Below are 27,501 nucleotides of genomic sequence, written 5' to 3'. Positions count from 1 at the left end.
GTGTTGCACCTTTCATTAGAGAATTTAACAGGAATTTTATTATTTAATCTGTACACTTGTATTTCATAAACATAGATCGCTAACAATATCATTGATTGATGGATTTTTTTTTTTTAGTTCAAATTTATATAATAAATTAGGGCCCAGTTCTGTAGTAAAGCTGCACACAGGACTTCCTCGGCGGGCCTCTGATGCTTTGCTCTATTCTCTGACCCTCTAAGCATGACCACCACCTAAAGAACTCCTGCACTAGGTGAAGGTGGGGGCACTTACTTTGAAGTCTGTCAGTATTACCCCTTTTGCTGAGCTTTGGCCAGAGATGTCACCAAAGATAGTTTCAAATATCCTTCTGGCACCAAGTGCAGCATTGATCTTGGATGTACTAAAGAGGAAGCACAAACAAGTTCAAAAGAAAGTGGTCTCTTTTTTCATTCTCTTTATTTTCAAAACCAAGAAGTTAGACGCAGATTGAGCCAAAATGCCCAAAGTCAGTACTTGGGTACCTTGAATGGTAAAAACAGCCCCTACAGCCTCAGATGCCAAAAGGAGGAGCAAAAATCTTTCTCTGTAGTTTGATGAAGAGTCAGGGTCACCCTCCAAAGACAAGTGGCAAGCCAACACATTTTAGAAAAACAATTGTGAAAGTGTCATATCAGCATCTTCCAAGTTTAAATCCTGATTTTAAATGAGCAATTCTAGTGCACGTGTACACACACATACACACACAAAGCAAAATGAGGGAAACTTTATAACTTCACCCCCAAAAACAAAAATACTATCAATGAAGTGTCCACTCAAATTAATTTTTACCTGGATTCTTACTGTGACGGTGCCCCCATAAGGCTTTATGGAAATATGCTTATGAGAGTATATATATATGACATAACTGAAATATTTTTATGTTACAAATGTCATGTAACATCTCTCTATTGAGGTTATGATTTACTGAATCTATTAATCCTATTTGTATGCATGTATCATTTTTGTATTCGAAGTTATGAATATTGGCTATATACCTGTCTGATTCTAAGTAGGTTTTAGTGAAGCAGTTGGTCAGTTTCCTGAGAAAAGACAATCCCCAGTAAGTGCCCAATCAAGAAGCCCTTAAGCCAACACAACAATGAACTTGGAGACGCCAATCTGAGCTTTCCCGGGAATGTGGCTTGACAGGTAAGGAACTCAGTCATGCATGGACATGTGACTTGCCCAGGTGACTCCAAAACTCCATTTTGTAGCTGGACTTTGCATAGGAGAGGAGGGGTTCTCCGCCCACAAGAGAAAGTCTATTTAAAACTCTGGGAGACCCCTCCATTTTGTCTTCAGCTGGCTAAAGAGAGAGCCTCTCCACCCCCAAAGATACCTGAAAGAAACTGGAACAAAGGACAGTAACTACAGGGGGTGTGAGTGATTGCTGGACCCAGACTAGAAGGAGACTAATCTGTAAAAGAAAGCTTACTGGAACTGGTGAGGTTTTATCTGTATTCAGTTTGATTAGACATAGACTTGTGTATTCTATTCTATTTTGCTTGGTAATTCACTTTGTTTTGTCTGTAACTACTTGGAACCACTTTAATCCTACTTTCTGTATTTAATAAAATCACTTTTACTTATTAATTAACCCAGAGTATGTATTAATACTTGGGGGGGGGGAACAGCTGTGCATACCTGTCTATCAGTGTGATAGAGGGCAAACAATTTATGAGTTTACCCTGTATAAGCTTTATACAGGGTAAAACGGATTTATTTGGGGTTTGGACCCCACTGGGAGTTGGGCATCTGAGTGTTAAAGACAAGAACACTTCTGTACGCTGCTTTCAATTGAGCCTACGGCTGTTGGGGGACATGGTTCAGACCTGGGTCTGGGTTTGCAACAGGCTAGTGGATCTGGCTCAAACCAGGCAGGTCACTGAAGTCCTAAGCTGACAGGACAGGAAAGCAGGGGCAGAAGTAGTCTTGGCACACCAGGTGGCAGTCCCAAGGGGGTTTCTGTGATCCAACCTGTCACACTTACTTTTTAAAGAATCTGAATATACCTAAACAAGGAAATCTCTGGTGTTCACAAGACTCATAGCTATATCTGATACACCAAATGAAACTGAAGTGATATGGTGAGCAAGTGATCTCTGCTTCCACTGAGATGGAGTCAAGTTTAGGTTTTTAATTTAAAAAATACTGATTATTAGCTGGTGAATCCGTTTATGCAGGCAGGTTTAGTGAAGTACAATGCCACCACACATAAAAGTTTCACCCTGATTTTACTACGTACATTTCAAATGCAGTCAACCTTTGATCTTATTTAAATGTAAGATATCTGCTGTCTGCAATAGTAACTTTTCAGTTATGCACTTGTTTGCATATTTAAGTGAACTTGGATCCTTTTTAGATGTCTCTTAAAACTACAATATTGGCTGGAACATTGCTTTATGTCTGAGTGGCACTGAAAGTATGCCAAAAGTATTCTCAGCTCAAAAGACAAATTGAATAGTTCAACTGTTACTATTCTAATTCATAGAAAGTATTTCTATATGTGCCAAAGGGATTAATAGTAGAGGGCGGGCCCGGGTTCCCCCCAAACCTCCTAACTCCTGGTCAGACACAGGAGGAGTTGACCTGGACTGTGGGTTCATGAAAACGGCCAAACTGTCTGTGGTAAGATTTGGCAGTTGCTGACTGTTTAATCGTTCTGATTGTAGCAGGACAGCGGTTACAAATGTTCTTTTGCCCTCATCCAACTGCTAACACTTATTTAGAGATCATTTCAATGGGAAAAGTGAAAGTGCAGCCACAGTGGTGGAGGGGTTGCACATGCCACAATCCATGCTAAGATTCAGAGATGCAACCAAGCTATGACTGAGACTGGACTTTGAAATGAACCAGCAACACTATAATATTCCTGAACTGGCTTTTTGTGAAGAATTTTTGTGAAGAATTTGCTTCTGTGGCACCTTTAGCCACAACACATGTTCAGATGGCGTAATTTTTCTAAGCATTTCTTTAATTCTTACAGCCCTCTCTACCTATGGGTGCTTGTCCAGCACTCATGTGACCAGGCCAAAATAAGGCAATCTGGGACCCCAGGCATACTGCAACAAGGACACTTCCTCTTCTCCATGGGTAAATTTCCCGTTTGGAGTGACAATGGCAAACTGCTCCCCTTCTCTCCCACTACTGGCACCTGGTGGTCCCTCTACCCTCAGGAGGACCAAGCATTGCTTTAACCCCCATACGCCCCACCAAGTATTTATCTCAGCAGCTCTTCCAGTCTGCTCTCAGGTAGCTCCCCTTTATGTGGTCCAGGTGCTTTCTCTAAAGCCCAGTTGGGAGTCAGCTGATGAGTCACAGGTGCACTGAACCTGGCTCCCCAATAAAGGCACCAGTTACCCCGTGACAATGAAATTTTTTCGTTGTTCAAGTTGCTACCAGAAATACTCAGAGTCTTATATTCTAAAGGAGGCAAATATCTCCCTCTCTCCCCCTCTTTTTTTTTTTTTTTTTTTTTAAGATGATTGATCAATCACCAGGATTTGCTACCTAGAAATTGTCTGATTGGCTTCAGAAATCCCCTGCAAGGATGCGTCATCCTTTGATGTTTTGGGTATTTCTAGTTCAGAAATGCCTTTATACCAGAATGGATCAGTTTTAGATCTTTTACCCAGGGAGAGGACTTTGGATCACATGACCTCTTTAAGGTTCTTCCCTGATTTACTATTAGACAAGGAAAAACCTGCACCTCATCTAGAATAATGGAGGGGACCTTGAGCATACTCAGTGCATCTCCTGATGTCCTTCCCTCCAGCCTGATATCTGATGTCATTCCCTAGAGTCAGAATCCGCACCTGGGAGGTCGGAGGGCTTGAGCATCCAAGCCAACATTCTGTTTTATTCAGTTCCAGTCAACAGGGGAGCAGCCCCTGAAAATGTTAGCTGATGAAGAGCCTGGGCACTTCCCACTGAGGCTATAATGGACAGAGGAGATTACTGAGAGAGCCTGAGAGACCTGTCTTCAGCTCCAGAAGTCTAAGAGGTTAAACACCAGTGGCTTCTTTAGAAAAATGCATTGCAATAAAAATTACATTTTTAACAGGATCAAATAGTTCCTTATTGCTCCGTAGCCTGGTGACGACAGGCAAGGGAGATGAGAGAATGATTGTTTTTCCACTCACAGGGTTATTATCAAAAAAGGGATTGTAAAAATTGCATCTTGGGATTGCCATTTGTATCCTAGAATTGCTTACATATCAAATTAGGTTTGTTTACCCTTTCTCCTTAATTACTAGCACTGCAGCACTACTTGATATCTGCAAATCTGTGCTTTTTGTGCTCCACATCTCACCACCACTTAGACCCAGGAATCAGAACTCAGCTGATAATTTTGTCATCGATGTAGGAAGCAGAAGACACTTTCGTGTTTCTCTTGTGCTGCTATTTTATTGGTACGGTGCCAGGGGTTCGAGAAACAGGCATTTGGAGATTGTAAAAAGCTGTCTGCTTGGCACAGCATATATCTCTTAACGCACAAGCACAGCTATTCTGGGTGGCATGCTGCAATGGGAAGAGGGAGAGTGCTAGCAGCCAAGGCTCCACCCCTTCCCACCTACATGTGGGGGGAAGGGGATACAGGAGCCCTAGAGAAGCTGCTCCCTGTGCTCTGGATGCCCCTTACTCTCCTGAGAAAGTGTGAAGAATGTACCACAATCTATCCATAAGATTGTAAGATCCTGGATTCTCTAAGTTTGTTTGTACAGCACCTAGTACAAAGGGACTGATCCAATTGGGCCATGGATACTACTGTAATAATAATAAACTACAGATAAAAACATTTATTAGTGTAAAGATATGTTTTGCAAGACACACACAGCAGGCAATGCAGTAACAAGACACAACTACTACATAATCACTTTTCTGAGCATACCTAGATACAGTTTAAATCACAGAAATCAGAGCTAGAAAGGTCTTCTAGCCCATTCCCCTACCAGTGGAGATGACTGTAAGGAGATACCTGCTCCTCTGTAACAGATAAAAGATCTACTGCTCCCAGCTGTGTGCGGCATCTGAATTCTATCCACCATCACAATTTAAATAAATATATTGTTCAATGCTCATTTTGGTGAAACCCCCACAAGTCTTATGACAGACACAAACTTTAAGCTTTTATATAATACTTGAGATCACACACACACAGAGCAAGGGTTCAGAATGGAAGGCAAAACTGTGGATAAAAACACTGACGTATCATATTGTACCACTAAGACAGTACTAGTGACACTTTCCAAACGCCAATGAAAAAGAAGGGAAAAAATAAGAAAACTTTCAATAATAGAAAGACAAAATGAAGCCAAAGGGGATGAGTTGTTACCTCTAATATACTGTACAAAAACAAAATGGACATGATTTGCATTAAGAAATTGATTCCACATTGTCTCGTGCTTTAGATGACAATGGGTGAGACTTTTGCAGATTTTAAGTCCTCCAGGAAAATTTGGATTGAGCATACTTCCACTTTCTGGTTTAAAGATACAGTATATGTCTACTCAATGGTTCAGGCTTGGTGACAGTGACATGGAATTGCAGCATTCACATCAAGTTAAGAACTGCACAGGAAAAAACGTTATGGTCCTTAACTGGCCCTCTACACTTTTTTCTTTGGTAAAGCATATAACATGTTAAGAACCAAGAAGCAGCAAAATCAGTTTGCTTATCTCTTCTCACAGTATGAGAGTGGTTGGTACTAAAATATGGCAATGTTTCTACCGTTGGTCATTATGTTTTACACACAAGAAAGTTTTAATGTAGGAAGATGTGATATGATAAGAATAGTTACACAGGATTTTTGGCAGTCAAGTAATTGGTATTGAAATTCAGTTTTGACAGTTCTCTGAATCTGAAAGGCCTGTAAGGACTCAAATGTCATCTGTCTATCCATGTGAGATTTAGCTTTGGCAATATCTCAAAAGCAAACCTACCATTCTTTCCACACGATATTTTTGCCACTACAATATTTTCCCCTCCAAAGATGTCTAAAAGTGTGTACTCTCTTGAAAAGTACAGTATGAGGGTTATGTTACAGAACTATTTTGTAGGGTGAAAAAATCACCATTAGGTTTGAATAGTCAGAACAACCAGAGTGGGCCAAAATATGGGTTAAAGCACAATGGGTGGAATTTATCCTCAACACCTTGTACTTAGTGATTCCAAATCATACCTTAAAGTTTGCGATTAATTGATCTGTTCAATCTAAATAAAACCATCTGGAATCTTGCCTGATTATTTCAATATAAGTTATCCAATTGTTAAGTGAACTTGTCATCTTACTTAATTTCAATTTTTAAAGCCAACCACTTCACAGATAGATCTGGAAAATAAAGGCCCCTAGCCTGTAGGACTATTTTTTAAAACATTTTTAAAAAAGAAACAGAGGGAGAGCACTGAGTGAGTGCTCATTCCTGACCTCAGACTGTCTTCCAAACCACTGGAAACCTGACAGAAGTTGCCTAAGCTGTTTTGGATATATTTTAGCTTTGGCCTTATTCAACAGTCGCAGACTACCAATGTCCCATTAAAGTTGGAATTATACACTGAATTGTCCGAGATCTGTAATTAATTTTCTCTGTGCAAAAATAAATATTATTTAATTGATGTAAAAATATGCACATTGGAAAAAGACAATTCAGTTCCTGTGAAAAAGCTGAATTCACCTATTGTAGTTTCTAAGTCAATCCAACTGTGATGAATTCTACCAATTGTGCTCAGCTGATAAAGACATTAAAATAACAAGAAGTTATGATATATAATCCTCTGCCTGACTACTTACACATTCTTGGATTTGAATGCTTCAGCAAAGTGCTGCACACTGTGAAGAGAAGCGAGGTCTAAGGTCATAGCTTCTACCTTGGCTTTATGCTGCAACGAGAGAAAATTAAAAAAAAAATAAAGATAAATAACAGCAAGTTTAGTTCACGGTATCATGTTACAGTAAATGTGTTATGGAACATGTCTGAATTCCCTTGTTTAACATTAGAAGCCCACAGTGAATATAAATCATGAAAATGAATGGACGAGTGTAGCATTCAATGCCAAGTGCAGTATTCTAAGTTTGCGGTTCTGCTAAACACATACACTGCATGGTATACAATTTTATATAGCCCAATAAACTGACAGCAGACAGTTTTAAGGTTAACATGATCTCTTCTTTCTCCCACCTCGCTGACATTTGTGAGGATGCAAATCATGAAATAAAAATAAAAAGTAAACAAATAATTATTGTTTAAAAAGAGATGCACACATTTAATATACCATTATAGAAAAAACACACATTACATATCACACAAAATACTTTAAAACATTCATACTTTCATTCAACCACCTCTAAAGATAAAATAGTCCTAAGGCTGTCTATAATATCCACAGCAGTTGATATAAAAGATAAAGAAAGGAGCAAGGACAGCATTTTATACAAGTTTAGTTGGTCACAGCATCTTTAGAGGAGACTGCTCATACTTAAGGCTGCATGTTTGTTACGGAAGTCACAGATTCAGGCACAGTCTTCTGCTGGGGCAGTCTCGGGGCACCGCACCCCTCCAAACACACACACACACCAGCTGAGTTTGGGTGTGGGAGGGGCCAGGGGGACGGGACAGGGTGAAGCGGGCTCTGGGCGGTGCTTACCTCCGGTGACATCCCCCTCGGTCAGCTGCTAGGCGGAGGCATGGCCAGGCAGCTCTGCATGCTGCCTCCACCCAGAGCACTGGCTTCGCAACTCCTATTGGTCGGGAACTGCGGCCAATGGGAACTGTGGTGGTGGTGCTTGTAGGTGGTGCCTGCTTCCGCCTAGCAGCTGACGGAGGGGGATGTTGCTGCTTCCACGGAGCTCCCCCAGGTAAACACCGCTCAGACCCCGCCTCACCCGTCCCGTGCCCCAACCCCCTGCCCCCTCCCACACTCAAACTCGACTGCTGCTGGGGGAGGAGGAGGCACGGAGCCAGGTAGGGAGCCTGCTGGGCCCTCCAACCTGCCCAAGCACCAGCGGGGGGTCCCCCCCAAGCAGCCAGGCCACCCTCCCCCAGCACCTGCAGAGCACCGGGGCAGCCCCCCCCCCCCAAGTTTTATTCCCTGGTATTTTTAGTAAAAGTCATGGATAGGTCACAGGCCATGAATTTTTGTTTACTGCCCATGACCTATCCATGACTTTTATTAAAAATATCCGTGACTAAAATGTAGCCTTACTCATACTCCTAAAGTCAACTTTTCAAACAGCGGAGGCAGAGGCAACACCACAAAAGGCTAGCCCGAACTTTCCAGCATTATCCATTTAATAATGGCCTTTTTCCACAGTTCTGTTGAACTATTTTGACTCCATACCTCAGAACAAATGAGTTAAAACAGTTACCCAGTGGTCTAGAGTCCTTGCAGTCTATTTTCACTGTAAACCTTGAAGGCTTATGGGAATTCCATTGTCCAGACACAAGTAGATTGCAGCTCCTTCCAGCCACAGTCCTATCCTATGAAAGAAGTCCTGTTCACCATGTGAGGGTGCATTGTACCTGCAAAATGCAGCAATGTTCCATCCCCTGGAAAGAAACTGTTGTGCCTTTAGTCTCGCCCCCCAAGCCCTATCTTAGAGTCTGGAATAATATGCCTGGATGCCCATGATTTTTCTGCAAGTACTCCCACCCAAAGTTGTGACAAACAAGTCTTATAGATTACCACTGAGGGCATTATAACCACTCACATCTGTGCCCTTCTCACTTCTAGTGATCACAGCTGTCTCTCACAGCTCCTGATTCCACCCCCCATATGATTATCTAACCAGGTTTGAACATGCTTTCAAAGAACTGTGACACTTTTCCATGTCTTCTCCCCGACCACCACCACCCTCATTTGGTTAGGTGGATCAGTAAGAAAGAAATTTGTGTGACATTTCACTTAATGCCCAACCATTCTCCTACAAATCAGTATAATTGTAACGTGCAGGTTGGACATTAGCATGAGTTGAAGAAGGGAGGGGGCGGAGAAGGAAGAAGCCTCAAACATGGCAGTAGAGTGTAGTAAACTGAAGTATTTGAGGTTGGATTTTAAGATAGTGTAAACCCTGCAGGTGGCCCTGCTGAGTGATGGGCTTTACTGCGGTCAAGAAATAATAAAGTGGGCATATTTGGAGAAACAAAGCATAGGTGGTGTGGAGGGACCTGTCAGCACTGGGAGAAGCAGATTTGGCTGCTTCCAACGTCTTCATAATCCCACCTCAGTGATGCTTCTCTCTTTTCCTCTTTCTTCTACTTTGTTGACACCCAACGTGCCCATTGCAATTATACTGCAGGTGAGGATTAACTGAAATGTCACTCATACTCCTTTCTTTCTACTCCAGCTGATCTTAAATTGACAGCGAAATAAATATAACTAAGATTTCAGCAGACTCAATTCCCATAAGGAAACATGAAGTCATGGTGCTTTGAAAGGGCTAAAAACAACTTTCTCCAAAACAGTCTTGCCATCCCCACAAGCTGCACATCACTAAAAAGCTGGAATTAATTTTGTCCCACAGGAAAATACTTTCTTTTGCTCAAAGTTCAGAGAGGCCAGCAAGACAATTCTGGCTAGCCTGGTGCAGTATTCCTCAACTGCAGCTCCTCTTCAGCTTTGCAGTGTTAAGCTGTTTATTTAATAGTGTTTTTTTAAATTATTGTTGTTATATTTCTAAAACATTCTGCAGTCTTTTCCAAGGGGAAAAGAACAAAAATGCTACAAACACAAGGACAATAAGGGGTCAAAACATCAAGTAGTTCAACAGGCTAAACCACAAGCCGTTCGTTACTATGCTCTTGGGGACAGTGATTCAAGTCCACACACTATTTCTCAGGTAATACTTTCGCTCTTGGTGTCAAATTTCAAGTTTCTGCCACTGACTACAAGAATGAAGAGGAAGGGCCTCCAATATTGCGAGTTCAAAGGAAAAACATGTGGTACCTCCAATATACTTTCACAAGTAGAAATTCACTGGAGTATTAGGCCAGATTTGTGGATGGATTTACTATAGGTGTAAAATGGGCAGTTTAAAAAGCATGAACAACATATTAAATAACATAAATAGCCAATTGTTATACTTGGATAGCAAATGCAAGCTACAAGTATGGATTTCTTGAGCTTTGTCAGTTCATCCAATGAACTGGGACCACCATCTCTGTCAGTATAACCAACAGCCCTGTATTGCAAAAAGTTAAACTTATCTTTTCTTTCGCTGCTTTTTTAAGTTTGTCAGACACGAGGTTAGAGAGAATGTCAATGAAAACATTTCTTGAGTAATTCAAGGAGGGATCCCCATAATGTCCTCCATGGAAAAAACATGTTCAAGTGCACGTGAAAGGTGAAAATTACACAAGACAAAGAAATTCACTTACATTTTTCCAGGATGGCTACTGCTATTCCTGCTGTAATTCTGCAGTTGGCACAGAGGATCATAAGACCCTGGGCATCAAATTAAATACACCACAGGAGAGGGTAAACTGTGGCAGCATCCCATTTAGGATAAGAGACACATTTTTTAAAAAGCACAATAAACCCTTCCTTGTCTGGAGGTTTTAGTTTAAGGGGGAAAATACTTCTTCCTGAATTACCAAACGGACCGATAATGGAATAAGCTCAAACAATTTAGTATGACATCCCTGAGAGTCACTTACTCAATAGTGTTCACATTAAAAAAATCTCAGCTCTCATCAATGTACTGTATAATCAAAACAAACTATGATTAGAATAATGTTCCTCTGACATCTTCCCTTTCCCTTTGCCAATTTCTTCTGGCTTCTCCTCACCACTGCTGCCCTATGAAATAGGTTACTTGGTGTGATTGTGACACCAGAGATCAGCCTTCTTTCAACACCCTCCTTACAATTTTCTCCTCACTTCGTTTGCATTCAATTATCCTGCATAAAGTGCCTTTGTTCATTTACAAAAAAATGTTTTTATTTATCTCACAATATTTCCAGTGTTATGTACCAGGAGCAATGGAAACAAATAACAACCAATGCATGCACACAAGATCAGAAAAGTACACTTGGACGTAAACAAACAGGCAAACAACTGATTATCACATGACTTGGAACTGCATGGGTTTTCTTCAAGCAGTGACTGACAAAGAAATGAATCTTGTACCATTATTGTGGCCTTTGGCAAGCTACTTCACTTTTCTATCTCAGCTTCTCCTCTGTAAAATGTAGATACCAAATCTTACCTACTTCCCAGAGGTACTGTGAACATTGCTTAAGGTTTGTATCATAGCTTCCAGGTGTGAAGCACTAGGCAAGTGCTAAGTATTGCAAGCCTTAACTCATTTTTTCTTAATCATATAAAATATAACATTGAAAACCTGTAAATAAGACTCACACTTACATTACCAGGTCCTAATAATGTAATAATATCAGCAACAACCATTGATGTGTGCAGCCTTGTTATACAGTAGCTCAGCATTACCTGTGTCATCGTGTTTTCCTGCTATCTCTCTATATACACATGTAGCATGCAAGTGTAGCAGTATTTATACAGGTACTAAAAGAAAACATTTTTGCTAAAAGGTATCATTACTATAAATGTAACATACCGTCAGAACTGATTGTTAATGGCATCGTGCAAATTCTGACCTAATGTTCATAATTTTATTATGCTGATGTCTCTCACCATTCCACTTTACATATTTTAGTACTGAATTATGCCTCATTTTATGTTGTAAAAATCTTAAATGGGACTTGTCACTTTCACAATTGCAAGAGACACAGGAGCTTCACGCTGACATCATAACATTAATTCACTAAAGCAGAGAAGAAAGCTCCAGAAAACATTTTTATGCAATTTGTCAATAAAAATATGACATTAATGTTCCCTCCACTACTTAATTTTAAATTAAATAATATTAAAGAGGGACTGGACAGCAGATTGGATTTGGAATAGTTTATAGAGCTTTTCATCTCTAAATCACAAGTTTATTATCCTCTGGTAGCTATTCAATGGACTGTACCAAATGAGCTGGTACCCTAAATACAGTTTCCGGTGGACAGATGTCCACTGATCACATCACAAAAAACAAAACAAAAACAAAACCTTTCACAAATCCGACCTTTTGCGTCCATCTCAGTAAACAGGCCATAGACTGAATGGGCATGATGACTTGCAACCCATTCACCCATTCACATGGTGGTGGTGCTTCTACTGTCTCTCTGACAACTCTAATTAAAAGGATGTGAATTAGTGTCAACTGAGACAATGATTTGGAGGTGAGGATTTTTGACCCTTAGGCAGTGCATTGAGATAGCTAATTTATACTTCAGTTAGGCCACCAAACAGATAACTGATGCTAGCAACTTTTTCCCAGTACTATCTTGGCCCATATTTAAGTCAACAGCCAAGAGAGGAAAGGCTCAATGGCCCATTAAAAATTATCTTAGCCAAATAGCTTCTCTAAAATACACAATGAAAAAACATTTTGAAAATATGCACAGAAATTCTTTCCCTTCTTATATCCCAATAGCAAGGAAAAAAGAGTCTTACCTTACACTAGTGCAGTGGTTCCCAAACTTGTTCCGCCGCTTGTGCAGGGAAAGCCCCTGCCGGGCTGAGCCGGTTTCTTTACCTGCCGGGTCCGCAGGTTTGGCCGATCGCGGCTCCCACTGGCCACGGTTCGCTGCTCCAGGCCAATGGGAGCTACTGGAAGCAGCGCGGGCTGGGGGACATACTGGCCGCCGCTTCCCGCAGCCCCCACTGGCCTGGAGCAACAAACCGCGGCCAGTGGGAGCCGCGATCGGCTGAACCTGCGGATGCAGCAGGTAAACAAAGTGGCCCAGCCTGACAGGGACTTTCCCTGCACAAGCAGCAGAACAAGTTGGGAACCACTGTGCTAGATGGTTTTATGCATAGGTTTTTAAAATATTTTCAAGTATTTGTAGATAATTGTTTGGCTGATTTGAAGAGAAATTACACTGGATAACAATTTAGTTTTGTATGTAACCTACTTGCCATGAAGAGCAAAACTATTAAAAATCCTCAGAATGTAATTGGAACTATTTTACATTCAAGACAGAAAAATGCTTATCAGGCCGGAAACTAAAAAGAGTGAAAACACTAAGAAAACTGGCAATTTCACTATATGCTATGTATTCGGGTTACAGCTTAAAAACTGTTTAAAAATGAACACTACCTGGTACAGTAGTTTGGCAGTAAACATGATTGTGCATTTATGTGTTGGTATTGAAGGAACCTTTTTTCATAGTGAATTTTTCATTCTAATGTAAGTGATGATTTACGTTAAATATAGGTAAAGCATGGTTACATTTTCCTGAAGGATTGCAAGGAAGTGAAGAGCAGTACAATAAGTTGAAGCATAAAAGCTTTCTCTGTCATAATATTTATTATAATGGCATATCAAATAGCTGAAATAAATAATGGATGACTAAAGGTAAATTCATATGATAAAGAATACTTCAGCAAACACCATTACTTCTGACTGCTCTAGTTTTATACACAGTTGAAGCTTCTTAATAAACATGCTGTAGCCCCTATATCTCATGTAAGTACTGAAAAAAATTGAAGATATAATTAAAAGGCAACATAGTGGTCATCAGCTAGTTTACTATATAATTATACTCTCAGCGGATACTGTCTATATACTTTATACATTTAAAAGCAGTACATCACTAAAAATATCAGATTTTTTGAGGAGACGATAAAAGAAAAATAGAATGCATTTCAGATTAATAAAGAAAAATCCAGATGGCAACCCCTCTCCTGCCTCAGGATATAGGTAGTTCTGAGGGGCCAACACATATATCTGTGCGAACAAACAAAAACCCATCACATGCTGTGCAGATGGACTGAGAAATAGACAATGTTTAAGAATAAGAGACTTGTAAGAGAAAACCAAAGAAAGGTCTGTAAAGTTACCATCACGTATTTAAAGTAGCTAAATCTATAAGACCCAAAATATAACCTCTATGTGACAAGGAAAAACTAAATAAATTCAAATTTCCATCTTGACAAAGCAGAGAAAGCTATAAACATGTCTGACAATTTGACATGAGTTGTGACAGTTAACAGTGTCCAACAATAGATACTACGGATGGAAGAACAAAACAAGTAAGAGGCTTTCATTCTGGTTTAAGACTGTGAATATTGCTGTACCTAATGTACACAGCATATGGCATTTGGTGCAAAAATATATTTAGGTAATGCTAGCTTTATATTGTCATGCATGTATTTTGAGTGCTATGAAGTTACCTCTCGTGTAGCTGAATAGGACAAATGAATCACACTGCCTTAAGCATAACCTAAGAAATATATCGGATGTTTAAAGAATAGGTCCATGCACTACATTTGAGATAACATATTGATGTCCATTAGAAGCCATTGTGAATGGAATAAATTTATAGTCATTTTTTCTTTCTACCTCAGCAATTTCTATAAAATACATTTCCTATTTGCACTTTAACTTTAACATTTTGATTAATTATTTTGTTAACTCCTTAAAGGTGACCTGCAAGGAAACATTAATTACATTTACTTGTTTGCTCCCTTTTCTGATTATTTCTGATATATGAAGACCTTGAAAGGGATTCCGTTTGTTTTGTTAAAGGGGAATGGTCCGTACTCCCTCCCCTTTTATTTTTAACCATTAGAAATTCTAGTCTTCCCTGTTTTTTCCTGGAAGAGTTGATGGATGAATGGACAGAATTATGACATCAGATATGCCATGAAAGTTCAACCTGATTAACTAGGCATGGCAGTGATTTCAATTCAGACTGTAATTTTTTCCTCTTTGTTTTTCTTAAAATTTATGCCAAATCCGTAATTAAATGGTTAAGAGAGAAACTATATTTGTTAATGATTCCGTGTTACTGCCCCTTCAAATGAAGTCTTAGAAAGCTCATAATCCACATCTAAGACCTCCAACCAGGTTTCCAGCAAAACAATGAAATACCAGGCTTGGCATTCTGGAGATTTCCAAGTAATGAACAAGGAAATTTTTTGTTTAAAATATAAAAAGAGTTCAAGCTTCTTTATAGATCACAAGGAAAGCACATAGCTCCATATCTCCCCTTTTTAGGTGACTTTTAAGAGCCATACCATAATATCATTATGAATGATTTTTATATCAAAATACATAGGAGACTTTTTCCAATGCTGAATCCCAAAACTCAAGGGATTCACAGAACAGGAAGCAAAATCCTATTCCTCTAGGCTTAAAATATTGGGAAATGTTAAAATACTGGTACTTGATGATATTTTATTGTTACTTTAATTTATGTATTTATTTTGGGCAGGAGAGTCAGCACTTCCTGCATTCGTTTTCCCTGGTCCTGTCAAATGTGATTTCATGCTTGAAGAGAGCTTTCCTGAAACCTGATATTGGTGCAAAGATACACACTTGTACGCACAGCTGGGGACCTCTCTGTCTGAGGTGATTAAACCCTAATTTTCCTCCCAAAGGGAGAGCCTCTGAAATGGAAACTGATTGCCAGGTTACCCATTCTTGATAAAGCTAAGGTCTGTGCTATATAGGGCATACAGACCTGAGGGCTATGATTAGCATAGCATTCTTTTAGGACTACTGGTCATCCTTGAATCTCTACCTTCTCATGCCGTCTGGATTTTTAGCTGGTACCTTTCACCTACCCCTTCTCAGGGGGAACGAAGGTATGAGATGATTGACAAAACCCAGAGAATAAAGGACACCTTAGTTCTCAGAAGTACTGGGTTTACAATGGCGCCAATGGTGCCAGGCCCACACTGGGAAGGGGCACATTACAGACCCATCTAACTCGTCCACGGGGCCAAGTTTAGCCCCTCGCCCACGGTGGTCCAGCGTCTAGGCCTTGCTGTGTGAGTGGCTCACCACTGGTTCCCAGCTCACCTAAGGGGGCTCGCCGCCCAACAGCCAGGCTCCGCCATGCAGGCTGGGCTGCTGCTGGCTGCGTGGCCGGTGGGCAGAGTCAGGCCAGGTGGACTGAAGGGTCAGTAAGCACAGCCAGGCCAGGCGGGCTCTTGTGGGGGGTCGCATCCCAGGGATCTGCCCCACTCCCCAGCATGGCTGCAAGCATGCCCACTACCTGTGGGGCCCTGCCTGCCTCCCCAGGGCCGAGCCACTCGCGACTGGTGCAGAGGCAGGGCCTGTCTCGGCCAGTGCGGGGATGGGGTCAGCATGGGAGGCTCGGCTGAGCCCTGCCGGAGCCTGGCCTGGACAGGCCTCACTCCCACTCCTGCCTGGCTGACTGTGCTGATCCCAATGGGCCAGAGCGATCCCCGCCTCAGGACTGGACCCAGCTGCGCTGCCTGCTCAGCCCAGTGGACACAGTCACCTCCCAGAGGGGCCGGTGAGTGCAGACAGGGGCAGGGCAGTGGGTCTCTGGGGAGTCGGGGGGGGAGGGGGCGCACTGGGCAGTGAGGGGGGGCTGTGGATGGGGGAGAGGTTTGTGTGTTTTAGGGCATTGGGCACAGAGATGTGGGGGAGTGATGCTGGCCAGTGGGAGGTGGGGGAAGTCTGTGTGTGTTGGGATGCTGGGCAGGAGGGGATCCATGGGGAGGCATTAGGCAATGGGGGGATCTGTTTTTAGGGTGGGGTGCTGCGTGGGCCAGATTGTGCAGGGTGCTGTGAAGCTTTTGCGGGGTTGTGTGGGGCAGGTGGGTGCTGGGCATAGGGGTGGGGCCCGGGGTGAGGGGTTTTAGGTGCAGGAGGTGGCTCTGGGCTGGGGCTGAGGGGTTTGGAGTGTGGGAAGGGACCCTGGGCTGAGGCAGGGGATTGGGGTGTGGGAGGGGGTATGGGCTCCAGAAATAAGGGGTTCGGGGTGCAGGAGGGGGCTCTGGGCTCAGGCAGGGGGTGAGGGTTCTGGCTGGGGGAATGGGTGCTGGGGCTGAGGGATTTGGGGTGCAGGGGGCTCTGGGATGGGGCCGAGGGGTCCAGACTGCAGGAGGGGGCTCAGATCCAGGCCAGGAGGTTGGGGAGAGGGTGCAGGCTGTGGGAGGGAGTTTGGGTATGGGAGGGGGCTCAGGGCTGGGTCAGGGGTGAGGGGTCAGGGTGCAGCCTCCAATCAGCACTTACCTCGGGCAGCTCCCAGGAAGTGGCATCATGTCCCTCTGGCTCCTAGGTGGCCAAGGGGCTTTGCGTGCTGCCCCCATTCGCAGGTGCCACCCCACAGCTCCCACTGGCCGTGGATCCTGGCCAGTGGGAGCTGCAGAGCCCCCGTGGCTGTCCCTATGCCTAGGAGCCGGAGGGACATGCCAGCCGCTTCCTGGGAGCCGCATAGAGCTGGGCAGAGAGCCTGCCAGCCCCGTGCCAATCAGACTTTTAACAGCCCAATTAGCAGTGCTAACTGGAGCCGCCAGGGGAAACGAAGGTATGAGATGATTGACAAATCATCCCTTTTCAACTGGGTGTTCTGTTCAAAAACTGGACACCTGGCAACCCTATTGAGGGGGTGCTGGCAGTGCAGGGCTGGGCAGGCCACTGTGCGTCTGGTAGCTGCTGGTTTGTAAACAGTAGGGTGACCAGACAGCAACTGTGAAAAATCAGGACATGGGGTGGGGAGTAATAGGCTCCTATATAAGACAAAGCCTCAAATACCGGGACTGTCCCTATAAAATCGGAACATCTGGACACCCTAGGAAACAGTGCCCTCGCGCTGGACTGGGCACTGACCCCTCCGACCCCCTGTACCATGCCCCATTGCCCCCAGGGGGGCCCAGTGATATGTTTGGCACCAGGCCAACAAAAGGTTAATCCGGCCCTGGTTCTCAGTCTTTTTAACCTAACCTATGCCTTATATCAGAATAGGTCCACTCCACAAAACTGAAGTCCCTCAAACTGTGCCTCTACTTTTTCCCCAGGCACTGTGCTAGAGCGGATATCTGAAAAGGATAGTCTCAGATTCCTAGGTTAATTCCCTACATATGGGAAGGGAAATTCCAGAACTAGGTGACTGGTGACAGGTTAACCTATCAGAAGCTAATCAGAGTCTGAATGAAGACAGGGAAGTTTGGGTTCTGCCTTTGATTTTAAAGTAAACAATAAAGAAGGCAACTGGTGAGTTGTGTGTATTCTATAGCCTCTGTTGGTGACTGAAAGAACCTTGCAAAAAAATCTGGTATGAAGGATTTAATTCCTATCATTAGACTGTTATAAAGCACTGAGGTATTCTGTCTATCTACAGTTTTTTCTACAAGTCTTTTGCTTTTCCTCTTCTGACTTGTTTGAGTTTACCAGCAATTAGAATCTACCACAGATCACCTTAGCCCTCACCCTTTGCTTAGGTGACTGCAACCTGCATGCACATTTCATCAATCTTTGTGCTGTAGCTGGCCCTAAATTCCCAAGTTGTGCAGATTACTATTGCAAATCAACCACCAGTGTTTTAAACCTTATTATGTAACTGTGGACATATTTTCCATGTGTGCACAATATACTAATTAATTTCCCTTTGGCTGTTCAATTTGTGGGTTTCTGAAGCAATCATTTCTCTAAATCATCATAAATGGCTCCCACTGCCATGAACAATGTCTTTTCACTATACAGCACTTAAAGTAATATGATTTTATAACTTGTCAAGTTTTCTGAAAATGATTCTATACTGTACATAAATTTTAAAAAACTGATGGAGGAGGAAGGTGAACCTTGTCCACCCTCATCAGGAAAGCATGGTCTATCTATGTTTCTTTGTATTTAATCAAACTTTCTGCACAACTGCAAACTGCAGCACAGCTATCCTAAAATGATGCTCTACCATTTTTTTTTTTAAATTCCTCAACTACTAAGAAGAAAAAACCCACCCACTAAACCAGAATTTCAGAAGACTGCAATTTTCAGGCTCCAAAGGTTTGACTTGTGCTGTATGAATGTGATTGTGTTGCCTGTAGTTCACATCTATTTTAATCCCAAGAAATAAAATGGATTTTATAAAAGTAGATTCATAGATTCCCAAGCCAGAAGGGACCATTGTGATAATCTTGTCTGACCTCCTTTTATAACACAGGCCATAGAATTTCCCAAAATAATTCCAAGGGAATATCTTTTAGCAAAACATTTTGTAAACGGTCAGTGATGGCAAGTGCACCATTACCCTTGCTAAACTGTTCCAATGGTTAATTACTCTCACTGTTAAAAATGTACACTTTGTTTCTAGTCTGAATTTGTCTAGGTTGAACTTCCAGCCATCGGAACATGTTATAACTGTCTCTGGTGGATTGAAGAGCCCATTTTCATATATTTGTTCCCATGTAGGTACTTATAGAGAGTGTAATCAAGTCACCCTTTACCCTTCTCTTTGTTAAGATAAATAGATTAAGCCCCTTAGTCTATCACTGTAAATCGCATTTTCTAATCCTTCAGTCATTTTCATGGCTCTTCTCTAAACCTTCTCCAATTTATCAACATCTGTCTTGAATCATGGACACCAGAACTAGACAAAGTATGCCAGCAGCAGAGGTGAATACAGAGGTGAAATAACCTCCTACTCAAGAGTCCCTTGTTTATCCATCCAAGGATTGCATTAGCCCTTTTGCCCACAGCATCACATTGGGAGCTTGTGTTCAGCTGATTATCCACCACGACCACCAAATCTTTTTTCAGAATCACTGTCCCCACGACAGAGTCCTCCATCCTGTAAGTATAGCTTACATTCTTTGTTCTCAGATGTCAACATTTAAATTTAGCTTTATTAAACACATAGTTTGCTTGCACCCAGTTTACCAAGAAATCCAGATTGCTCTGTATCAGTGACCTGTCCTCTTGATTATCTATCATTCCCTCAATTTTTGTGTCATTTTCAAACTTAATCAGTGATGATTTTATGTTTTCTTGCAGATCATTGATAAAAATGTAAAATAGCATAGAAGCAAGAACCAATCCCTGCAGGACCCCACTTGAAATACACCCATTCGATGATGATTCCCCATTTTAAGACCTATCAGTGATACAGTTAGTCTCTAACTAACTAAATTGGTTAGTCTCTAAGGTGCCACAAGTACTCCTTTTCTTTTTGCGAATACAGACTAACACGGCTGTTACTCTGAAACAGTTTATTTCAATACTATGACAGATTTGCAGTAGGATTCGCAATTTGTTCATTTCTGAAAGCACTTGAACTGTTGGTAGTTATTTGAGAATCTACTGTTTTTCTTACCCCGCCATTCCCCAGATCTAGATAATATTTTTCCAAGAGATTCTTTTGAGATTCTCCTAGGGAATCTGAAAGAATCCTAGCAATATGTTTTGTATGTGGCTTACTTTTCTAATAAACATATCCATTTTGGTTACAGAACAATAAAGCTTGCCTGAGAATCTGTAATAGAACTTTTAGCGTCCTATTCAAATACTTCAATTTCTTCAAATTCTGAAGGACTAAGTTGATGGCATATTATATATATTTCCAAAAAACAACAATGAAAGGTCTGATTTCGGATGACCTAGAAAGAACAGACCCTTTTTGTTTACTTTTGAAATCTTGATCAAATCCAAATTGATGTCCTAAGATTAAATAAATTTGACACTCTCAACTAAAGCCTTAGTAGATGGAAGACAAGCTTACAAAGTCAGGACATTTAATTACCTCTATTGGTTGCTGGTCACATCTGGACTGGAAAGACATGTGGTATAAGATTTAAGGGGAAATAAATATTCTCAATTAATGTTCGAAAACCTCCACAAGAAGCAAAATAAGAGATCATCTTGTTTAACTACTATTGTAACAAAATATTGTCTAAAAACAAAATCAGATCTAGGGTTTCATATGTGCACTGTCATAATAAAGCTTCATATACACACAAGCATAGAAGTTGCTTACAATTGATTTCAACGTACAGACTTCACGACTATAGAAATGGTGAATACCACCTGTACAGATGAAAAGTAAAGACAAGAAAACCATAATGGCCAAAAAGGCAGCAAATGTTTAAGCACCCACCAAAAAAGACACCCCTTTTCACTGCTTTCTCAAGATTCATAATCATAAGCTATGTTGTGGCCTGAAAGTGCAGACATGCACTGCACAGTGCATTAATCCTTCAAACACTAACCGAGGCTGGCAGGGATTTAGGCTGGAATGTATTTACAAAGTGACAAATTATGTTCTGTATTATACAGGGAGAGAAAGAGCACCCAGAAATAGGCTGATAAATGTCATCTGCAGTCACGCCAAATGGTTTATTTTTATTATACTGTAACCACAAATGTGCGTTTTGTTTTGTTTTTTTCAGGGAGGCCCAAAGATTTATTTGTTGCAGGAAAAAACAAGATTATTTATAACACAAAGTAATAAGTAAAATCACTGATGTTCTGGGCAGTCTGCCCTCCTGGAAGCAATGTTCAGACTGAGGACTTGTCTACACTTGAAACACTTCAGCAGCACAGCTGCAGCTGTACCCCTGTAGCACTTCAGTGTAGACACTACCTACGCCAATGGGAGGAGTTCTCCAGCTGGCATAGGTAGTCCACTCCCCAGAGAGGCACTGCCGCTCAGGGATGTGGATTTTTCACAACCCTGAGCAGCAAATCTGGGTTCACCTAAATTTTAGTGTAGACCAGGCCTGAGCTACAACAATATCTAATAGTTAAAGACAGTCGTAGTTCTGAACTACACAAGTGACTAGCAAAACACTATCTTTCCTTAATGGAAAGTATGAAGATGGAATCACAATAATATGGAAATAAATCAAATACTATTTGTCAGATAAAAAAAGTAATTTCTAGATATAAGCCAAAAATATTTAAAATGGGGTTATTGTACTGTAAGAACACCTACTGTCACAGAATCAATTGGCAGAACAGTGACACCCATGGGTACAGAAATTCACTACGGCTTCTATACAGTACATTAAGGCTCACCAGTAGATTTGTATGGTACTTTCACTTTCTCTTATTACCAGAAATATACTTCATTTCTCAGGAAAATCAATCCAGATATGGATATTCTTAAAACATGTCACTTCCTTAAAGATGAATAATTTTAGAAGTTCTCCAAGTGAACAGGAATAATTATATGAGATAAATTACCATGCACAAAGGAAGAAATGGAGTGTAGGCAGATTTTGCAGAATTTAATATTGAGTATTTATGACAAGATTTTTATAGGGGCCTCAAACTGTCTAATTTTCTGAGTGTAAAGTAAAAAATGTAGATGTCTAACAGATGTGTACCCACAAAGTTTAGTTGGATGATTAAATAATTTTCCTTGTGCCCACAACTGTTCACATCCCCTAAGTTAAGTAGCTGCATACTTTTGCAAAAACATTTCAGGACAAATTTTCATAAGTGGCCAATTGTGGGAAAGTGAAGTTAATGAAACTATATATTCACTATATATTCACATTGATGATGACTTCTATCACAAGTAAGGATTTGCAGGATCATGCTCACAATATTGAATGAATATTTTTCAAGTCTTTCTTTTTGCATGTACAAAAAGTCTCATATGAATATGAGCAACTTGTTTTTGAATATGCACATCATGTATGCAGGCACTTAACTACCTGATTTGCAAGCACAAACAAGAGAAAGTTTGTGTATTGATTTATGAACAAAAATACAGGCATGAAAAAAATAATCAGAGATGTAAATGTAAAGGCTGGAATGAGGTCTTTTGAATTTGGCCCACTTGCTATTATTCTGATAGTGATCAAAGCACCGGATAAAAGGCTAGATTCTGATCTCAGCTGCACCTTTGTAAATCTGAAGTAACTCCAGTAACTTCTTAAGATTTACACCAATGTAAGATGAACTTCTAGACCAAAAAATTGGCAAAGCAATTTTGCTGACCAATACATACAACTCAATTCAGTCAACTCCAGACATAAGGGGTCTGGATTTTCATTTACATGAAGGCCACTTTACACTATTCTGACATTAAAAAGGGGCCTTAAAGTGTGTGTAAAAATTATGCGACCTTAGCATAATTAAGAATTAGGCCCAAAGTCTGTATTAGTTTTTAAAATCATTCAGCATGAAAACCCCTGAAATTTTCATTTTGTAACTAAGTATGCATATAGCCACAATTTTTCAGTATCAAATTCCAATTCATGGGCTGCAAAAGTACTCAAGGAAAAATGTATCGTCCAATAATATAATAGGCAATTTCACTCTATCCTGTTCTTCTTATGTTTATTTTTCTTCTGTGTGCTACTAAACAGTAAATATTGACTGGCAGTGTTTTTTAAATGCCCTGTATATACCACTGACTTGGCTCTTTTGAATACCTCTAATGAAGTTGGTGTATATGCATATTACAATAGGCTGTGCACGCCACCTTAATGAATTTTAAAGTTTTTGTGTAACATTAGCAGAAGTTAAAAAAAAAAAAAGACACATTCAATACTGGGAAGTGTTGTTAACTGTGGTAAGGGTAACAGCTGAAAAGAATGATTGAAAACTAGTCTTTATTGAAAATATTTGCCAGCACAATCAATGCATGCCCTTGATACAAAGCCTTTTAGACAAGGAAAACAATTAAAGAAAGCTAAACAAGCACTGAACATTAACAGAACAAACCCGCCAGTTATTTTTGTGAATAATAATGGTGTCTCAAAGAGAGAAAGATCTCTAGATATTTGTATAACTCTGGATGTTGGTCACTTTTCTGTATATTCACAGTTTTTAAAATTTTAAAAATAAAAACATTGCCAGCTAATACTAAATAGCTAAAAAATTGCTTTTCTGCATAGGTCCATCTTTAAAATTTTATTTTTAAATAACCTACGTCCCCCTCCAACCTTTAAGTTAAACACTTGCTGTACATACCTGAACACCTGACCAAAAAAAAAGAAAATCTGGTACTGTAGGTCTTACCCATATGCCACACGCAAAAATGTGAAAGATATTTTTTTTTAGATTCAGAAAGAAAATTTCCAAGCAGCTGTTTATAAACAGAAGGTAATGGATAAAAACCCAAACACAATGCTGCATTATGTTACATGATTCACTGATGAACCCATTGGAACTACTGCAAAAGCCCTTCTGGAAAACTTCCAGAAATTAAAAGGTGCAAACAAGCTGCCTAATACCCTTGCGTAGACTGAATTCTTATGAAGAAAATAAAGTTTATTGTCTGGAAACAGAGAAAGGATGAGGAAAGCACTAAAGCAATGGAGGTGAACAATTAGACAGATGTTCAGTTAAGGAAATAAAGAGAACAGAAGAAGCCATCACTGAGGAATTTTACGAGAATACTGACAACTCTGCACCTCATCAAGGGCACTGGTAAAGTTAAAGCCAGTGAAGCCATTTCTGCTCAACTTCAGAATAACTGCTGACCTTGCAAAACTCAGCACGTAGGTGATGTGTGCAATAGGAAAGCGGTATTACACTTCTCATTTTAATATTTTCCCCAAAACATTACCCATATACTGTACTGTAATTCAGGAAAATGAATTGTATTTACTTGTGGGACATTACATGTACCAAAGATTTCCCTTCCTTCCCCCTCCGCAAACAGTGTCAATATAAGGAAAATCTGTTTTCACACTGCTTTCATTAGGTCTAACTTTCCTAAATAGCATAAATGCATGGTTGGGATGACTTTTCTTTAATATGGTTACATGCAATCAAGGTTCAGTGTGTTCTTAACATTTGTAATGTTAAACGTTTGAACACATTGTTTCTGTAATGGTAGTTGATTCTCAAACTACTGCAATAATAACCTAATACTCTAGTTTTGCGATTCTGTTGATATACTCTCATTAATGGCAAGACCACAACATATCGTTACTTTGAAGTCATGGGAAGAAGAAATAAAATTCTAGCTAAGGTCTGTAAGTTGTGCTTCTCTGTATCTGTGCAGCTGGAGCAAAAAATAGGAGGGGATTTTTAAAATATTTCAAAAACCATTATTTGGTTTTAGATCTTGAATAGCTCCATTGCAACATCAAAATAAGCTCCAGTGATATAAGGTGCTTCAAAAAACTGAATAGGTTTTCAATACACAATGTCCTTCCTTATCAGCACATACCCATGTGCACATACACATATTCAAAGCTGATCTAGTAATGTTTTCTCTTACTAATTGAAACCAGTCACATGTATGCATCCGATGAAGTGAGCTGTAGCTCACGAAAGCTTATGCTCAAATAAATTGGTTAGTCTCTAAGGTGCCACAAGTCCTCCTTTTCTTTTTGCGAATACAGACTAACACGGCTGCTACTCTGAAACCAGTCACATGTAGTTTTTTGTACCACAACAGAACTTTCATAATTTTCCTGCGAGTAACTGGCTGCTGTTTCTGTAGTTTTTACATTAAGCGTTTGTAAACTGTAAATCTAGACTTACATTCCAAAACATCTGACTAGTACTACTTGGTGCTGTATCAGCAAGCAGAAAATAATTGTGTGAAATGCCTTTTAAAACTCTGTTTTGTTCCATTCTTTACATGCACCTCAGCAAGCTACACAAAGTGTCATACCAATGAACTACCTGGGCTAACCTTATTATTAAAGAGTTCTCACCAGCTTTAAAAATGATAGGGATCAAATTTATGATTGATCTATGCCCTTGGTAACATCAGTACAGTCTCTGATGTGACATGGCTTAGTGTGAAGGCAACCATTCCTAAATTCTACCACAAATACAAAATATGGGACAGATTTTCAAAAGCATGTACTATGGGGTTTAGCAACATAAGACCCCCTGTCTCTGCTAAACTTTTGAAAATCACCCCCCACCTTTGTTTCTTTGTTGTGTTTTTTTTATTTTTTTTTTTAAAGACACAGCTCCTCTCTTCCAAATATTTTTGCAATTGCTATAACGTAATCTACATTCCAGGCACAATGCAGATCTGCAGGCATTTACCTCCACACGAGATTGAACTTTCATGGTCTCCAGTAAATGAAGAGACCTGTACGAGGAAAGTTGGACACTCACACTTTAAATAATATAAAAGTAAGTTGTGGAACACGATCCACTTCACACTACAGAGAGTTGAAATGACAGTTATGGGATAATACAGAGACAATGTGGCTGCCACACTGCATAGAATTATGGGATAAGTATTTTAATGTAAAGTCCAGTAAGAATACTAATAAACAATAATAATACAGCATTATTTATACGATTCATAGATACCAAGGTCAGAAGGGACCCCTATGATCATCCAGTCTGACCTCCTGCACAACGCAGGCCACAGAATCTTACCCACCCACTCCTGCGAAAAACCTCTCACCTATGTCTGAGCTATTGAAGTCCTCAAATCATGGTTTAAGGACTTCAAGGAGCAGAGAATCCTCCAGCAAGTGACCAGTGCCCCATGCTACAGAGGAAGGCGAAAAACCTCCAGAGCCTCTTCCAATCTGCCCTGGAGGAAAATTCCTTCCCAACCCCAAATATGGCGATCAGCTAAATCCTGAGCATATGGGCAAGATTCACCAGCCAGATACCCAGGAAAGAATTTTATGTAGTAACTCAGATCCCACCCCATCTAACCTCCCATCACAGGCCATTGGGACTATTTACATGAATATTTAAAGATAAATTAATTACCAAAATCATGTTATCCCATCATACCATCTCCTCCATAAACTTATCGAGTTTAATCTTAAAGCCAGATAGGTCTTTTGCCCCCACTGTTTCCCTTGGAGGGCTATTCCAAAACTTCACTCCTCTGATAATGCAAATAAACTGTCTCCAACTAACCATTTACTTACATGAAGAAAAAGTTTACAACATTATAATACATATAAAAAAAGATATGACACAATAGCATGAAGGTTTTCATTGGCATTACTTTGGGATGACTGCAGTATTTATGAGTGGCAAAGCTAAAAGTGTGGCATGCAGATCACCCAAAATGAGCGTTGATAGGATCTTTACACCACTTCTTCATATAGTCTATATATGACAAGTGATAGAAAAAATATGTACGTGTTTTAGAGATTATATTGGGACTAATTTTCACATCCCTCCACCAGTGAAGGTAGGTGCCATAGGACATTGGGGCAGCATTGTCTAGCGGATAGGGGCATGAATTGGGACTTAGCAGCCCTGGGTTCTACATCTAATTCTACACTAATTTACTGTGTAACATTGGGTATATTATTTTATCTGTCTATATCCCTTCTCATCCCCACCACTAATTCATTCTTTGTCTATCCTGTCTACTTAAACTGTAAGCTCTTTGGGCAGGGACCATCTTTTACATGTTTGTACAGAACCTAGCACAACAGAACCCTCAACTGGGGCCTCTAGGTGCTAACACAATAAAAATAACTAATAATAATAAATACCATGAATGCAGCTGTGTGGGGTCTCAGAGGGAGCTACGAAAACCTCTAAAAAGGACCTGAAATGTCACTACATATAATTCATTATATTGGGACCTTTCAGGGCAATAAGCTATGAATCTCATTTTTTCAAAAGTATAAAGCTCTCGTGTTGAGATTGGGAAGCACTCAAGATTACAGACTTTACGACTTTTGTAAACAGAAAACTTGGTACTAGTTTAGAACTGAAACTTATCCATCCTGGAACTTGGGCAGGTGTGAGCTTGGGAAAAC

General features: G+C 40.5%; 1 protein-coding gene across 11 annotated transcripts in view; it reads right to left on the bottom strand.

Annotated features, from left to right (window-relative positions):
* WWOX (WW domain containing oxidoreductase) overlaps positions 1–27,501 on the bottom strand; it is a 695,463-nt gene that overhangs the window by 512,921 nt on the left and 155,041 nt on the right. For all 11 annotated transcript variants that reach the window (XM_073307993.1, XM_073307994.1, XM_073307992.1 and 8 more), the window contains exon 6: positions 6,812–6,900. In XM_073307993.1, the coding sequence (XP_073164094.1) occupies positions 6,812–6,900 (89 nt within the window). The remainder of the gene's footprint in view (positions 1–6,811; positions 6,901–27,501) is intronic.

This window comes from Lepidochelys kempii, chromosome 12, assembly GCF_965140265.1.
Source record: "Lepidochelys kempii isolate rLepKem1 chromosome 12, rLepKem1.hap2, whole genome shotgun sequence".
Classification (NCBI taxonomy): Eukaryota; Metazoa; Chordata; order Testudines; family Cheloniidae; genus Lepidochelys; species Lepidochelys kempii.
The sequence above is the reverse complement of the archived record's forward strand: the minus strand, read 5'-3'. Positions and strand labels throughout refer to the sequence as shown.